General features: G+C 42.0%; 1 protein-coding gene across 1 annotated transcript; it reads right to left on the bottom strand.

The window, feature by feature from the left end:
* Window positions 1–197: 197 nt before the first annotated feature.
* HS6ST3 (heparan sulfate 6-O-sulfotransferase 3) lies at window positions 198–2,391 on the bottom strand. The gene has a single exon (XM_026040468.1). It carries the CDS (start codon window positions 2,389–2,391, stop codon window positions 1,669–1,671), a length of 723 nt encoding a protein of 240 aa, XP_025896253.1. The 3' UTR covers window positions 198–1,668.
* Window positions 2,392–17,353: the final 14,962 nt, after the last annotated feature.

The raw sequence follows: 17,353 nt of genomic DNA, 5'->3' as shown, positions 1-17,353 counted from the left end.
GAGGAGAGGAGAGGAGAGGAGAGGAGAGGAGAGGAGAGGAGAGGAACACACATGAAAGTAAGAGATTTAGAAAGGAGGGAACAAATTTGTAAAATCAGGTATTTTTCTGTAGCACATTCAACTTTTAGTGATTGCTAAAACACTTGAATTGTGAAAATAAGTGAGACGTGCATCCACACTGGGTGCTCTGATACCTCTAATCAGCAAATCTGCAAGGTAAAAGCCATTTATACGTGCAATAATATACTTTCAGCATCTCGGTTTAGCAGCCATATTGAGGCACTTAAAGATGTTTCCTCCTAATGCTTGAGATTTTTCCTAGAAGAAGGAAAAGTACTCTCTGAAAAGATTTATGATGCACAGGACCCTCTTTTTGAAATTCTACTACTACAAATATAGCCAACATAAAACCTGGGAATAAATAGATGCAGTTGAGCTACAAAGAATGTAACCTGTGGCAGAAGAACCCATCCAATCTTTTTCTAGACAAGAAGAAAACCAGACACAGAGATCTGCAGATATCTGTGTCCATGAAAACAATACATTTACAAAGAATCTTCATACAGAGCAATATATATCAAGACTTTTCACATATCCATTAACTATCCTGTAAAAATGAAAGCTAGTTTTTTTAGCCACTACTGTAGTTCGAGAGAAAACCAATTTAAATTTTATCCACTTGGCATCAATGTATTTTAAGAGACAATATCATAAACCTGCCTACCTTCACAGATGCTGTATCTCCAGGCTTTTACAGCAAATCTGGAAAATGTCACACTAATGTTTAAGCTCTTTGTTTCCTTTTTCTTATACTTTGCTTGGCACCTCTTCACCTCTTATGAATGAAGGCCAGTTCATTGCTTGCAGCCAGACAGTCTCTGCAACACGTGCCCAGCTGCCCAGGGCATCTCATTTCTCAGTCTTTGCACTCTGGCTTTCTGTTCGCCATGCGCACTTAGAAAGACAGCTGCTATCTGGCTGGGTTTGGTACTTCTAACATCTGTGGAGGTATAAGCTAAATCTCCCATCTCTTCACTTACAAACTGTCCCTGACTGCAGTCTTAAAAAATGAACAAACCAATGAACAAGCAATCCCACATGTTTCTTAGGCATTTTTTAATCAGCTCAACAAATTCTTTCCTTAATCAAAACACAGCATATATAAGCTTGAAGGGCAATACGTTTTTCTCCATTTCATTCACTGGAAAGCTATGGCACTACAGTCGTCTTTTGCCACTACAGTTGCAAAGGACAGTAGGAAACAAGCCAGCAGTCAACTATCACAGAAGAACCAAAAAAGATTTTTCTTTTCAACTTTGATTCATGTCTGCACAAGTTTTGTTAGCTTAGATTGTATGGGGTACAGCTGTTAATCCAAAAGAAATAGCTCTCTGTCAACCCATTCTCATAGTTTAGGGCTGGGAAGGAAGTCTGTTTGGATAGGAACCTATTCTACTGCCATTTAATAACACTGATTAATGTCTATCGAGAAAAAAAATATTCTCCTCACTGACAGAAACCAAGAAAAACTGAGACAAGGAAGGATAGTTGCCAGACTCTGTCTCTTTTGCCAAAGCAGAAGRCCTTCCTTGGCTGATTTCTGCGTAGCCAAGTTGCATGAAATACTATCCTCTCTGATGCTCCTCGCCCAGTCAAGAGGCAAGGGCGTCACCATCTCGCGACCTGACTATTATAATCTTCAGTAACAGCAACTTGTGCTGCCTCTGCCTCTTCCTTCGGCCACTGGTGAGCTCTCTGCTCCCGCAGCAGCCTTCGCTCCTCTCGCCTCTTTAGCCGGTTCTTCTGGTGCTCCTCTTGCTTGGAGTACTGGAAGCGCTGCAAGAAGAGGTCCTTCGCGTATTCATAGAGCTGCATGTCCAAGAAATTCAGCTCCTCTATCCGTTGCCGCACACCCTCATCTATGTCCACGTTGGAGGCCCGCGTGACGTTGAACTGGGTGAACGGGGAAATGAATTTCAGGTTGAATGTCCTCTCAAAGAGATACTGCGTTTTCCTCTGAAACTCTGTGAGTCCAAAGAAGGCCATATTTTTCAGATTGTTCTTGGCGCTTTGGAGAAGGATCATATTTCTTTCGCTCTCATTCATAAAAGTCAAGTTGTAACATCCCACCAGGCTGAGGTCTGCCAGCATGCGCACCTGGCGGTTGTTGGCTAAGTTGTAGCTACAATCCATAAACTCCTGCAAACTGACTCCAGACCAATCTTCTCCCTCATAACAGGTAGGAAGCTCRTCGGGCGTTGGACTTCTTCCATCACACATGTGAAGGGAAGTTTTCCATGTCGCACCCCTCTGGACATGTTTCCACTCGCTCAAGTACCGTGACACCGGATCCCTCAGCATTGTAATGTAATAGAAGTTCCTGAAACACATCATTAAACACAGTTTTCAGATTTAGTGGATTTCACTTTATTATTCTCCAATAAAATGATTACCAGTGGCTACCCTCCCTTCACTTATCCCACTGGAAAGCAGGCAGTTAAAGTGCCTACTTGTCAGACAGTAAAAACCTTAAAGCTTGGTAAGTACTGTGAATAAAATACCAGGTAGATTGGGACAAAGAGAGAAAAATGAAAGCCAATAAGCAGCTAAGAGAAGAAGGAATTGCTTTGACCTCTCGACTGCTCTGTGGTAGTTATTTCATACAGAAGCTAATTAATAGAACCGTACTCCCCTCTACTTTGAAAATGCTAACGTGCAGTAATATCAGRAAAAAAATGAGGAAAAAAATGACTACAGCTGAAGGACAGCATGGAGAACTGATACAACATGTCCCATTTCCYACTGGCACTGAGAAACTCAGCAGACCCTGGAAGGACTGTATTGTGTCACCATTTTTGCCAGTTCTCTAGTAAGATAAATCTTGCCATTTCTCTTTGAGACATGCAAATACAAAACGATAATCTGTATAGCACTTGGTCAGATTATATGAGAAGCATGAATAATACCATGGAGATGCTGCAAGCACTAAAAATAATGCCATGTGGAAGACTGGCATGAGTGATCTACTTAAGAAGAATCCTCTCATTAAGTGGACTGAAGATAATGGGGGGATGAAAATCCATTTATATGATTTAAATTTAGACAAGTGATTGATTAAATTTAGTTATAATCATATAGTATAAAAGCATTTTTTATATAAAAGTTATTGTTATCCAACCTCACCCATCGGGAATACAAAAGAAACACCAAGAAATATTGATTTGAAATAGAACAACTTTCTGCAGAAATCACAATGTCAATTTGTCTTCAAGATGCTGAACTGAACATTTGTACATCTATGTATGGCAATCTGGGTATGCTTCAAGTGGGCTTACATAGTTGCATTCAATAGTTTTTTATTGAAAAATGTTTTATTCAATAACAAGTAACCTAAATTACAGGGTGATATCATAAGGATAAAACAAAACCAAAATACTTATGACTTCTGTCAGCTAGAATAACCAGCAGAAGATTCATGACTAAAATTAACAGACAGTACGGTACAAAAATAGGCTCATGAGTTTGTATGACTCATCTGACTGCAAACAATACATTAATAAATCATGAATCCTAAGATTTCTGCAGAAAGCTCAGATCTCAATATTCCTTCTTGAGTCTACACGAGGATGAAGAAAGCAAGCAATGATAGGAACAAGCTACCCTGTAAACCAGCCAGCACTTGTGAGGGCCATCTGACACAAGAGCTCACTTTGGCTGCATGAAAGAACTAGAAACTTTTTAAAATTCATACATCCTTTTTAGATATCATCCATTTTTTATCACTGAAGACTCCCTACAGCTTTTCCAGAAACCTAAGCTTTACTTTGTCATAAAAAYAGTCGTGCCCCTCGGTGTTCCCTAAAATGCAGACATACGCCCCAGCTCATAGGAATCAAAAGGAAACAGGGCTGAACATTTTGTTTCTGTTCATTCTGAGTTCTTCATCTACAGGACCTATAATATATTTTCCAGAATACGATAACAGGGTCAAACTACTGACTCTGTGCTGTTGCAGGGTCATTTCTTCAACTACTATTGACTGGAAATAGCTGTTTCAAAGATTATTTCACAGCAGAAGGGTCACAAGTGGAAGTATGTGATCTGAGGAACACCAAGATATTTTCATTATCACTCGCATTGCAAGTCATGTGATTTGTGCTAATAAAATAATTTGGGGCCTGGGTTTTCTGGTAGCCATTCACACATGATCAAACTGCATTTGAACTATTTTGATCTACGTCAGCAACTTACACAGCCCACATCAGCAGAGAAACTGACCCACAACTGTATATGGACAGACAGTCCTAAAATCTGTTTTCACCATTCCTGTGGACTGGGAAGTATCAGAAATCTCCTCACGTGCTCTGCAGCACAAAAGGTCCACTGCAAAAAGACCTGTCTTCAACTACCCCATGTACAACTTCCCTGTCTCAAATCCAATGTTCCCCTCACCTTGACTCTACCTTGTACCTATGGGAGCACATTCAGAACTGTGTTCCAATGAGCAGAACAAAAAGGGAACATTTCACCAGTGCTGTGAAAGGCAGCTAAAAAATTCCATCTCCCACTCAAATGCCATAACCTCTCAACCTAAGACACTGTTATTGCAACATCCAACAGGTACTGACAGAACAGAACAGTTACAGAAAAYGACCGAGTCCTCAGGGAGCAGAAATGAAAGAAAGGACAAAGATTCACAGTCGCCAACATCCACAACAACAAAGATGTAGTGTTGTTTTAGTCCTTGTGTTGCTGCCTCTCCCATCCTGGGATAATTTTAGATGTTGACATGTGATAACAGACGGGTTTAAAAGTTGCTCTTGACACTTATTTATCCCACTAATAATAGTTCGGTCTTTCTTCACCCACTCCTAGCATTCCCTTTCTGGCATGACTCAGGGCAACAACAATTAACAGAAGCACCTCCTTTGCATCAATCATTTCCATTTCATGGAAATGTAAATGCCGGATATGTAAATGCACTTAATGTGCAATAAACAAGCATATGAAGCAAATGCAGGGAAATGAGAAAAGTGTGTCTCTGTATAACTTATGCAGATTTCCTCTTGTGGGCTGGATAAGAAACTTTGCCCACTGATACTGTTCCTCCTTATGACTTGCTGGCTTCTGCATCTGTTTTTGCTGCCCTCATAGATTTGCTTGTGGTTTGTGCATCTTTTTGCCTGTTACCTCTTTGTGATAAAGGCTGGACAGCTTTTTCATATGGAAGCAGCCTGACACACACTTTAGTTTGTGAGACACTGGTAAGTAAGAGTCCTGCCCATGCTCTCCCCATTCACACTTCAGTCTTCTGTTTAACCTTCTCTGCGTGACTTTCCATTACCCTTAACCAACCTCAAGCTGGAGATCTAGRCTTCTTCCACCCCACCCTGGACACTATCCACATGACACTATAGCAAAGCTGCTGAGAGGAATGGGAGATGCAGTGCAGCAGTCAAGGCACTGTTGTCACAGATTTTTCCCTCAGGGAAAAGGATATCTTGTCTCTAGAATAAAGATATAAATAAAAATACATAGGTTTGCCACATTTGCTTCAGTGGGAAAATTATGAAAATGATCTCAGGAAATTGTTTTCAAATGTTGACAGTTACAGATTAAATATAGCAACAATTCAGAATTCTCACTTCTTAACACAGTTTTCAGTCTCACTTGGGATGGCTGATGAGTCAGTTCCTAGCAAAGGCAAGAGGTAGTTCATGAAGAAATGAAGCCAAGGAAGGCTTTCAGTCTCCTCTTTCTTCGCTGTTTGGTAAAAAAGTGGCAAATCTGCCTGCTACTGAACGTGTGTGAGATAATCTCCTGTCCTCACTTCTCCTCATTTGTGCACATGGCTGCCCTGCCTCAAGTAGGCTCAGGCTTATATAGCAATATTAAAAGCTGCAGYTGCCCACTGTAAAAAATACACAGCAAAGAATTAACTATTCATTCCTTCATCGAAGAATAATCGTAGAGTGTAATTTTGCCAGTGCATGGCTGTCTACACAGGTTTATATCTGTAGGTATATATCAACAATTAGATAGCATTTCAAACAATCTTTACGGCAGCACCAATCCACTAGTCATTGGTGGTATTAGGTATTTAGATATTAGACAGTCTGAAACAAAAAGCAAACAAACAAAWTATAGAGGGAAAAAAAAAGGAAAAAGAAAACTTCATACAATGTTCCTAGAGTGATTACTTTTTGAGAATCTCTTTTTGAGCGTAATGCACTGAAGTCAGTGGGTAACCAAAGTTGTCACTTTGGGATGGTTTACTTTTGGTCAGATGACAAGCATGGTGATGGTCAAATAATCCATGCAAATGCCCAAATCAGCCCCAGGAGGACACACCATGCAGCCCACACAAGGAGCTGTGCTAGCAGAAGAAATCCCTGGGATATTAGCACTGCCTAGCTGCCGGTGTATCCCTCTCCTGCTCCCAGGGCTTTGAGAAGCTTTGTGTTTGAAATATGACCATTTACACTAGAATTAAAAAGCAACTGGAAATGCAAGCCCCAGTGGCATGAAATCCAGTCTCTTCATTAGCATTAGGCAAAGAAAATCGTTAATTAATAGAACAGCTAAAATGAACTTCTAGTTATAACTTAGGAACACGTATTTCTTTCACGTTGTAAGGTATTTCAATATAAATACTTTAATCTTACGTTAATCCTTCCATAGCATCGCTCTGATTTAGAAACTCATTTCAGAGGAGCTGACTGATATTAGTGGAGATGATCCCAAAGCAGGGCATTTTGCCTCCTCTATCGCCATGGAACAGACATCCCAGCAGAGAGACATTTACTAAAGACATGAAGAATCACTGCAAATGGAGAACAAAAACATCCTGCGGGGTCTCCTAGGGAAGAGGGATGAATGACATCTTCGCTGTCACTCCTGCTCTCGTGTGGAGCAGCTGGCGCACAGGAGAGCTCAGAGCAGGGAGAACGCCAACTACCCCTTCTTTGCTCAAGGAGTTAGCCAGGACCTTCTGATCTGAGTGATGAGCTTCATAACGGGAGAGCAGCACACTCATAGCAGCCGATGCAGGGATGGAGGAATACTTGAGGTGGAGTTGAARAAAAGAAAATAAGAGTGCAGTCACAGGAGAATATTTTGAAGGACACTAACAGCCAGAAGGAAGAAGAACATACATGACTAMAAATCCCAGATGCATCGTAAGAGCATTGAGGTTCTGGTTCTCCCTGGGAGAAAGCAAAATAAGAAGACCTGAGGCAGCTTATGACCAAGGTTGTGACAAGAAGTTTCAAGCTTTAATTCTGGAAGTGAGTCTCCTTCCATAGAAAGTTCTAGGAGACAGGACAAAAGCCTGTCTGGTGACATGTTTCTGATGATGACAGGGGCAGTGGCTAGGAAGATCTGTTGTTATCAAGAATAAAGCCTTTACGCTTCCAGATATTATCCAGAAATCATTTTTCTTAGAAGCAATAAACAACCTTTGAGCAGCAACCACTTGTTCAAGCAAAGTACAGTCAGCACGAGCCACAKTAAATAGAGGATGATAAACAGACGAAACAAAAATGAAGGTAATGCAACACATGAATTATTAGGGAATAGGGGCATAGAATGACAATGCTAGGGAAAACAGGAAGCTAAGGGAGGTTGCTGGCCTGGTGCTGATCAGAAGTGGTGAAGTCATCCTAGCATAATGCAGATGCACCAGCCCCTGTCTGCCAGTATTACTGTGCTGAGTGTCCCTGCATCTGTGCTGTGCTTAATTTAGAGATAACCTGCCCAGCATCACAAGAGTTGACTGCCTACTCCTTATTCCTAGCAAAAGTATTATATTAAAGGCTATCAGACAGGACAGAAACAATATGCATGTCCATATGGCTACAGGAAGCATCATACAGCTTATGCACTAAGCCAGATATACCCAAGATAGCCCACAAACCTTTGTGAAGATGATATGCTACACACGTTTCTTAAGTACAGCATCTGTCACACAATGATAGAGGTCTCTGACAGGAATATTCTTCTAAGACCTACTTTAGAGAAGTGTGTGCCCTTAATATCATGAGCTGTTCTATCAGATTGTCATAGGTTTATTTATGCAAACTTTACTAAAGCAGTGACCTTAAGACATCAGTCACCTTTAAGAAGTCAGCATTTATTCATTCTTACCACATACATTGCACATTTGGCATGCAGGAAAAAAACTCAGTTGGCTGATTTTTCAGAAGTTCTGAGCGACCATTCCTTCTACTGGCTTTAACTGGGATAGTGAACACTCTGCTTGCCTAAAACAAGGGCTGTCACATCCTATAATCAGTGAGGTGCTCCACATTAAAGGAGAATTTGCTGTTGACTTCAGTAGAGTAAGTCAGAGAATTAAACTTGGCATTCTGAGATAAAACAATGATTACATTTTTGTTAAGCCTCATTATTCCTCTGGCCACCTTTTCTCGAAGTCACAAGCTTCTGTTGTTAAATAACCGCTTTTCAGTCACAAAGGGGGACAAATTGTGCAATTGGGTGTGCAGGGCATGTCTTGCTGAGAGGTGAACGGACCAGACACTGCTCATAAGGTACATCTAAATGTCAGCATCTGCATATAAGCTATATGTCTAAATGCCCTCTAAAGCCAAAAGGAGCTACCCAACAACCCTGACCAAAGGTAGGCGCCAACTCCAGCATGGGCCGTGTCACCCAGCTCAATCTACCACACACAGTGACCACAGTGCAGGCTTCAATATCAGCCAACTTGTAGACATGTGCACTGGACAGCCCTAAATATAGATGTGTCAGTTTGCACAGTGAATCCCATGCCAGGAGTCAAAGAGCTTGTCTGTACAGAGCTGTTTGCAGAGGGCAATCTGTATTCAGGCAACTTGGAAAGCCAATCAATAACATAATATTTTGTAATGAATGAGAAGTAACTCTGAAGTTACCTACAATTCATCTTGGTCATGCCAGGATTTCTAAGTATGTTTTTAGATGTGGAGTATGGCCAAGATAAAAAAAGAAAAAAAAAGTTTTGTATTATTTCATACAAATCTCCAAATTGGTAATCTGCTGCAATTTTGTTTGTCCCTGCTGCGTAAGATTCATACRATGGGGGAGGGCTTGGACTATATTTCTAGCTCTAGAAAGCAACTAGTGGTTGCTCAAGAAGTTCCTTATGATGACACAGAGTCTGTTACTGTCAACAGAAATATGGTGTTTGCGCACAAGGAAGCTCTCAAATGTCAAACCTCACATTTTGCTGCACGTTAGGAGGGATATTCTCTGTCACCATTTCCAGTTCCTTTTAAACGAATTTGTAACTTTAGGGCTTACTGTAAAAATATTCATTTTACTGCTTAAAAATTGCCTTATTTATTTATTTATTTATTTATTTTCAAAATAGTTTCTGAAGTACCCAGTTGAAGACCTTTATCTCCACTACCAGAAAAACCTCAGGAAAACTTTGCAGCACTGCATGGTTGTTTCTCAGATCAGTGTCCCACAACTGATTACAGATGTCAGATGAAAAAGAAAATCTTCAGAGATCACTCACTCTCTGACATCAAACAACATAAAAGGAAGTGAATTTATGCTGGAAAGTAGAAGAAAGACAGGGAACCCGTGGCAACACAAATGCTGCATGTGTATTTTAAGGAATTTTTTGCACTTAAAGACTCTAATTTACCTTGAAGTGATGCTAGGGCAAATTCAGTAGCAGTATAAAGTTACACTAGTACCCGAGAAGAATAAGATGCTAGACAAGTTTCTGAACAGTGCACTGTTTTAGTCTTGTTTTATATAGAAAAGATACAACTTCAAAAATTCAGTGCCTACATCTGTACCACAGCCAACTGTAACCAACAGGTTTGTGAAGACTTTATGACCTTTTYTTTCTCCTTGAACATTAAATACTTCAGGAATGAATAGAATGGTCTGGGACCRTTAAAACTGGTGACCTTCCTTTCAAAGATTGTACGTTTTTAGAGTTAGGACCTGTAATTTTCTACCTGCATCTTTTATGTGCAGCACATTTTGGAATTAAGTAATAAAAACTGAAATAAGAATCAAGTTTTCTGCACATCAAGTTGGCACAGGCTCTTCAAAATCTTTAGTGATAGTGAAGCTTAGGACTCAATGCTGCAAAAAGAAAATTATGAAATTTGTGAATTTGGTGGTACATAGACTTCTTTTCTTGACATAGTAGATTATATTTGTGAGAATGCAGATCTTACTGTAGTATTTCAAAGACATGTATAAGATATCAGCGGGGGAACCAAACAGTGACTTCCAATATATGAGGAGGTTACCAAGAAGACAGAGCCAGACTCCTCACTGAAGTGCCTGATGAGAAAAGGAGAGACAATAATCATAAACCAAAAAAGGAGAGGTTCAAACCGGACAGAAAATCTTTTACTGTGAGGATAATTAAGCATGGGAACAGGTTGTCCAGAGAGGCTTTGGCCTCTCCATCCTTGGAGGCTTGTAAAATCCCACTGGTCAGAGCTTAAGCAAGGAGTTGGACCATGGACCTCCCAGTTGCTACCTGAGCGATTCTGCACAGCAGCATATAGTGACTCTGTCACCAAATGTGCAAGTCTAGCAGAAAAAGCACCAAAACCAGAACTGATCTAGATCATACTTGTSCTCCACTGTACTCTCCTGACTACCGAAGACAGAGTATAGGGGATGTGCTTTGCCTTTTATATGAGATCTTTTTGGTTATTGGGTTTTCAATCTGTCTATAGCACTCTGAATCACTACGCTTTGAATTAATGAGCAACTTCATGAATATTTATCTCAGTGACACTTTGTTCAATATAGAAACTCTAGAAATTGGAGAGGACAGTGTAACAACCACATGTCCCTGAAGGAATTAATTCTGTTCACAGGTATCAAATCTTGGCCCTGAACAAYGTCTGAACTAATGAAATGATCCAGCTACCCATGGCTTTAATGCCAGTATTTCAGAAAAAGCAAGCAACAAAAAGCAAACAACATATGAATATGTGTGAGCAGATCTAATCTATGATACTATATAAATGTCTATATTATATAGTACTGTGTACTGTTATTGGGATTTACACAATTGTCAAGCACAGYGCATAAAGGTAGGCATTTAACTCTACGTTAAAACATGTAGATAAACAGCCTCATCACTAGGAAAGTAAATCCACAGTAGCCCATAAGAGCCAAAGATGCTAAAGCACTCAGGAAGCATGGTCTGCTGATTTATTTAGGAAAAGGAGGCTCCCAGGGCCATTGGAGTTCCCTTCTCTGGCAGCACAGATAACAGCACTCTATCATCTCCTTCATAAGACAACCTGCCCCCTTTTGAAAAAATCTTTTTACTCCACTGCTGCTATTGCAAAGAGCTTCCAAAGGTGGTTTCTCATGTTTAGGGACATATGTCTAATTCCCAGTCTAAACCTGTTCCTGGCCTAATTGCATCCAGTCGTTCTTCAGTTAACACTGCAAATACATCAAAGGGATTTTTAAATATAACATCAGAGGAGGAGAAAAGGCATTTAAGTTGGAGAACAGAGAGCAATCACACCTCTCAGCATTCAATTCACTAGGTTGAACTAGTTCTTATAGTCACTTCTGATAAGAGAAGCCAAGAGTGACCGTGCTGCAATTCTCTAACACCCTTTGGTCACGCTTAGACCTTGGGGAACTCAAACATGCTTCTCTTCTGGGGCTGCCTCATTTAGCTGGCGAGGACGTGCTGTGAAAGGCTGTGGCATAGCCCAAACTCCTGGTTTGGGAGAATGGGAGCTGGCTGGGAAGCGCCAGCCATGCCAACCCTGCAGAGCAGCATTGGCACCACTCGGCATCCCTCCCACGTCACCTCCCCACCCATCTCACCTCCAGCTTTCCAGCACTTTGCCTGTCCACGCCAGCTTCTGGTAGGAGGCTCCCAAGCATAAGAGATGCTGGATGCATCTGTGGTTGGTTGTTTTCTGGTCATCCCAAACAGATTTGCTCTGCATCTGTCCTTGCAGGACTTCACGTATCGCAGTGCCTGTCTACAGTGGGGCACATTTCACATGAGGCTTCACAGGTGCCTTGTATGATACTTCCCCATCTCCACTGGCAATATACTGCCTGATACAGAATCACACAGAATCCCAGGATGGTTGAGGTTGGAAGGGACCTCTAGAGACCATCYAGTCCAAACCCCTGCTCCAGCAGGGACACCCAGAGCACGGGGCACAGGGCGGCATCCAGGCGGCTTGGGAAGATCTCCAGAGAAGGAGACTCCACAGCCTCCCTGGGCAGCCTGTACCAGGGCTCTGCCACCCTCACAGGACAGAAGTTCYTCCTCACATGCAGATGGAACTGCCTGGGTTTCAACTTGTACCCAYTRCCCCTTGTCCTGTCAYYGGCCACCACTGAGAAGATCTTGGCCCCTTCCTCCCTACATTCCCCCCTCAGGTACTTATATATGATGATCTCTTCTCTAGGCTAAACAGGCCCAGCTTGCTCACTCTTTCCTCCTACCAGAGATGCTCAGGTCCCTTAATCACCTTTGTCTGTCTACCCTAGATCCTCTCTAGAATTTMCATGTCCCTCTTGCCCTGGGGAGCCCAGAACTGCACCCAGTACTCCAGGTGYGGCCTCACCAGAGCTGAGGAGAGGGGAGGGATCACCTCCCTGATAGAGGGTAATGGCACTCTTTAAGGGTAAGGATACATCCTCCCATTGCATTTATTTTTTACAGGGCCTTGTAACTCTGGAAATATTTTCTCATTTTGTTACTGTCTTCCTGCTCTAGCGTCCAGTCTTTCTGCTCCTCCTTTTTTTAGCTGATAAGCATTCACTTGATGATAGGAGAAACTTTTATCACCAGGCTCCAAGTGCATCTTGCACTACCAAACTCCCATATTATTTCTTTTACTGAAATCCTCAAGRTCATCTACCAGATTCCATTAACATACTTGAGCTTTTGTGCCACCATTAATGAAAACACGAAACAGGATCAGAGCTAAGACCAGCCCTGAGGAAATTCATTAATAAGTTTCCTTTAGTCAGAAAGTTCCTATTTCAAATCCTCTTGTTTTGTTACCTTCCATCCACCAGCTTCTTATCCATCTGAAATTCTATATTCAGTCTTGCCTTGTCTGCCTTATATAATTATTTCACAGGATGTCAAGCTATCAAATACTTTACTGAAGATAAATATCCATTGATTGGCACAGCTTTCCTATCAGGGATAGATGCTGGGTGTTTGCATCTCTGAAGCCAAGGGCTGAGAAGTGTGGCTTCTGTTTAGCTGCGAGGGAGCAGAGAAGAAGGTTAAACAAGGAAATGATATCTTACTTGAGAGTGAAGCGGACTGGAATAGAAATGCACAAATCAGGCAATTTGATGGAAAAACAAATATGCCACTTTCCATCAAAYAACCTTGATACAAATTGCTGTAAATCATTTATGGATGAGACAGAAATCTAACAAACACCCTCTATAGATTTTTGTTCCTTGCCTAAATTATACAAAGCTCAATTATTCTAAGTGTTCCTTAAATTGCTTAAAGCAGTAATATTGTAAGAGCTCTGTTGAAACAAATATAAATATAAAATGCAATAATGAAATGGAATGTGGTTATTCTGTTGAGCACATACGTATTAAATCCCTTGCATCTTATAAAGCACACATGGGAGGAAATACATCCAAAAGCAATAAATACAAGAACTGCCCATAAAAGCTTTAAGAAATATTAAAAGCAAGGCCATGCACACCTTTCTGTCAGAAAGGTTAATAAATCCACCTTGGCCAGGAATGAAAAAGGAGGAATCCATCCCTCACATCGCCCTCATTATATCTCAGTCCTGTCGTGCACTGCAGGGGTCCCACAAGGACCGCGGGAATCTGGGGCACCTGTGACACCTTCACTCAAGCATCTCGCCTCCCCTTTCTGGCCTTTTGCTAATATTGCTGCACAGAAAGGAAAAAGAAATGAGGATGCATTTGCACTACAGTCCTCCATTCCTCCATTCCTCCTCCTTAAGCCATTCCCAGCTCCAGTGTGGGGAGGAAGCACCAACCTTGCCTTGATCCAGGGAGATATTAGGGGTAGGGAGAGTCAAGCTGTAAGTGGCCAGCATCCAGTCTCCATCCTTAGCCAAGCTCCCATTAACCTCTAACTAATAATTCAGCTAAACATGCTTCTAAATCAGAGATGCTCAAAAGAGGGTTCTCCAGGATTGCTCACTGCCATGGATTTTGACTCAGTGGATAGTAATTTTGCCCAATTAATAAAGTAATTAACAACAAAAGTCCTAGTAATTGAAATCCCTTTGAAAATACATTAATTTACTCTGAGCTTTGCCTCAAGCCTTTATTAATTCTGACATCAAGCATAATGACCTTGAATTTTAATGGAGCATTACGAAATTCAGATAGCACAACCATTTTCTTGCCCTATAGAATGAGTCTTTAAATCATCTAGGTTTGGTAAAAAACGGTAAGATTTGCTTCCAATAAGGTAATCAACATGACAGTATGGATAGTAAGGGATTCTGGTGATTCTGCTAATGAGAATGTTGTAATTAATAGATCAACAAGCCAAAATGAAGGATATTGCTGAGCTGTAAGAGAGCATGTTAACTGTACTTCTCTGAAGGTTCTCGCAAAACTTTCTGTCTTGTGACACACTGAACAAAAATTGAACAATTGTTCAATTTTTCTGTAAGATGGGAAGGGTATTTAAATTTAATAATTACAATGCAGACAGCCCACATGACCACTGATCCATTTTACATCACACTTTGTTTTGAAAATAATTGAAAGTATCTAATTAAAACCAGAAATGTTTATTATAAATAATACATCTCCAACCTATAAAGCAAAATGGGAATCTTCCTCTTTCGCTGCCCTCCTGAATTTCCTTCCACAGTGTTTAGACTATATTTATAATTTCCACAAGGGGGCCCTCCTATCTTCCCCAAATCCTGGCAAAGTTTTAACAAGGCTTCCAAAAATGCTTTTGTCTCCACATCCTATACCATTTTAGAACAAAGTTTTTACCAACTGTGATTTCGATAATGATAGATTTTTATGCAAAAAAGTTGCAGTCTGAAAGTAAATTGTGATTTATGTTCCATTTGCAATATGGCATACACTGCATATACCTGGCATACACAGCAGTCTTGATAGAGATGTTTCTAAGCTTTCTGCCTGCAGTCATTGCCCCAGACGAGACCTTTCACACACAGACGTAACATCAGCTCACACTACATCAGTGTGACAGCCACGATCTGGCTTTATATTATATTGGGGTTTGCAGGGTAAGGCCAGAGTGAGCCCTGTGAAAGATTTCAGCTSTACGTGAAGGCACCCAGTAGCCACACAGTTAAGGTACAAGTAAGTATTTTACATAGCCCTCTACCTCCCAACAAAAGTGAAAAACATCTTTTTTTTTTTAATTTCTTTTTTTCATAGAATCATAGAATGCCCAAGGTTGGAAGGGACCTCAGAGGTCATCGAGTCCAACCCCCCTGCWCACGCAGGGTCACCTAGAGCAYGTGGCACWGGGCTGCATCCAAGCGGGTTTTAAAGATCTCCAAAGAAGGAGACTCCACAACCTCTCTGGGCAGCCTGTGCCAGGGCTCTGGCACCCTCACTGTCAAAAAGTGTTTTCTCAAGTTCCTGTGGAACTTTTGGTGCCTCASYTTGTGGCCGTTTCCTCTAGTCCTATCACTGGCCACCACTGAAAAGAGGCCGCCCCCTCCTCCTCACTGCCTCCCTTGAGGTATTTATACACGCTGATCAGGTCCCCCCTCAGCCTYCTCTTCTCCAGGCTGAACAGACCCAGCTCCCTCAGCCTTTGCTCATAGGGCAGATGTTCCAGGCCTCTGATCATCCTCGTAGCCCTGCGCTGGACTCTCTCCAGCAGCTCCACATCCCTCTTGTACTGGGGAGCCCAGAACTGGACGCAGTCTCCAGATGTGGCCTCACCAGGGCTGTGTATACGGGGACGATCACCTCTCTCAGCCTGCTGGAGACGCTCTTCTTAATGCACCCCAGGATCCCGTTGGCCTTCTTGGCCACCAGGGCACACTGCTGCCTCATGGTCATCTTGTCATCCACCATGACGCCCAGGTCCCTCTCTGCAGGGCTGCTCTCCAGCAGGTCCACGCCTAATCTGTACTGGTGTCCGGGGTTATTCCTCCCCAATGCAGGACCCTGCACTTGCCCCTGTTGAACCTCATGAGGTTTCTCACCGCCCAGTCCTCCAGTCTGTCCAGGTCCCTCTGGATGGCAGCACAGCCCTCAGGGCTATCAGCTACTCCTCCCAGTTTGGTATCATCGGCAAACTTGCTGAGGGAGCACTCCAGCCCTTTTGGCGGTATCTTTACATTTGCTGTAATATTCTGACTATTTTATGGATACAGTGCTGTACCTCCTCATGTTTCTCAATTCCAGCCCTGTGGAGCCCTTCCTCTTTACCATCTCTTCAGCTTTGGGACATGTCACACAAGTGGAACCACCACTTTTCCTTGACCTCCAGCCTTGAATGAGCTGATCCCATGCCTGGCACCGGCCAGGCTCTGCATTGTGCTGTGCCACCGGCAGCTGGAGACGGAGGCAGCAACGGGAAGAGGTAATAGGATGAAATAAAGATGCCACAGCTTATAACCGCCAGCTTTTATGAGGGCTGCTTTACCTCTCAGGGAAACTAGAAGGAAAGGTAATTATGTGAGTTCAGCCTTGCTGATCCAGCACAAAACTGCCAATCTGCTAGTGCGCCCGAGTAAATTTCTGCGCCTGGCTCCGAAGTGCAAACTTTAAGCAAAGTTTTCATGATCATTCAGCAATACTACTGTGTGAGTTCTGCCCATTTAACCCACGCCAACGACAAAATTCGGTTTATAGCAATATTTATGCATTCAGACCAAAAAAAAAAAAAAAAAAAAAAATCCAAGGCAGTGATGGGATCCCCTACGAATTAGTTTGTGCAGCAAGTCTCACATGTCTCCAGCTCAGTGGCCTTCCTCTGGAATGGGCAAATCCTAATCAACGAAGCACATCTGTACCATAGAGCAAAAGCACTTCCCAGTCCCTGCAGGCCATGAACTGACTACTTGAAGCGTGACATTTGATTAGCCTTATTATCTCAACTCATTTATATATAAATGTTGTTAGGGACCATGAAGCAATCCAATCCTTATTACAATCCAGCCACAGTCTCTGAGCTCAAAGTCTCTGAGCCAACTCTTCTTTCTTGTCTATAAAAACAAGAAAGAATTTCTTCTCCTTTGAACTGCAGGTTATAATCTCTGTAACTTCATTTCTGTAACACAACATTCTCCTCTGACGTTACTGCAGCAGACAGTTGCTCTACCTCCCCACATAAGAAAAATGGACAATTTTGAGTCTTTTTCTG

Source organism: Nothoprocta perdicaria, unplaced genomic scaffold (genome assembly GCF_003342845.1).
Source record: "Nothoprocta perdicaria isolate Ctin4 unplaced genomic scaffold, notPer1 scaffold_259, whole genome shotgun sequence".
Classification (NCBI taxonomy): Eukaryota; Metazoa; Chordata; class Aves; order Tinamiformes; family Tinamidae; genus Nothoprocta; species Nothoprocta perdicaria.
This window is presented reverse-complemented; position numbering and strand designations above follow the sequence as displayed.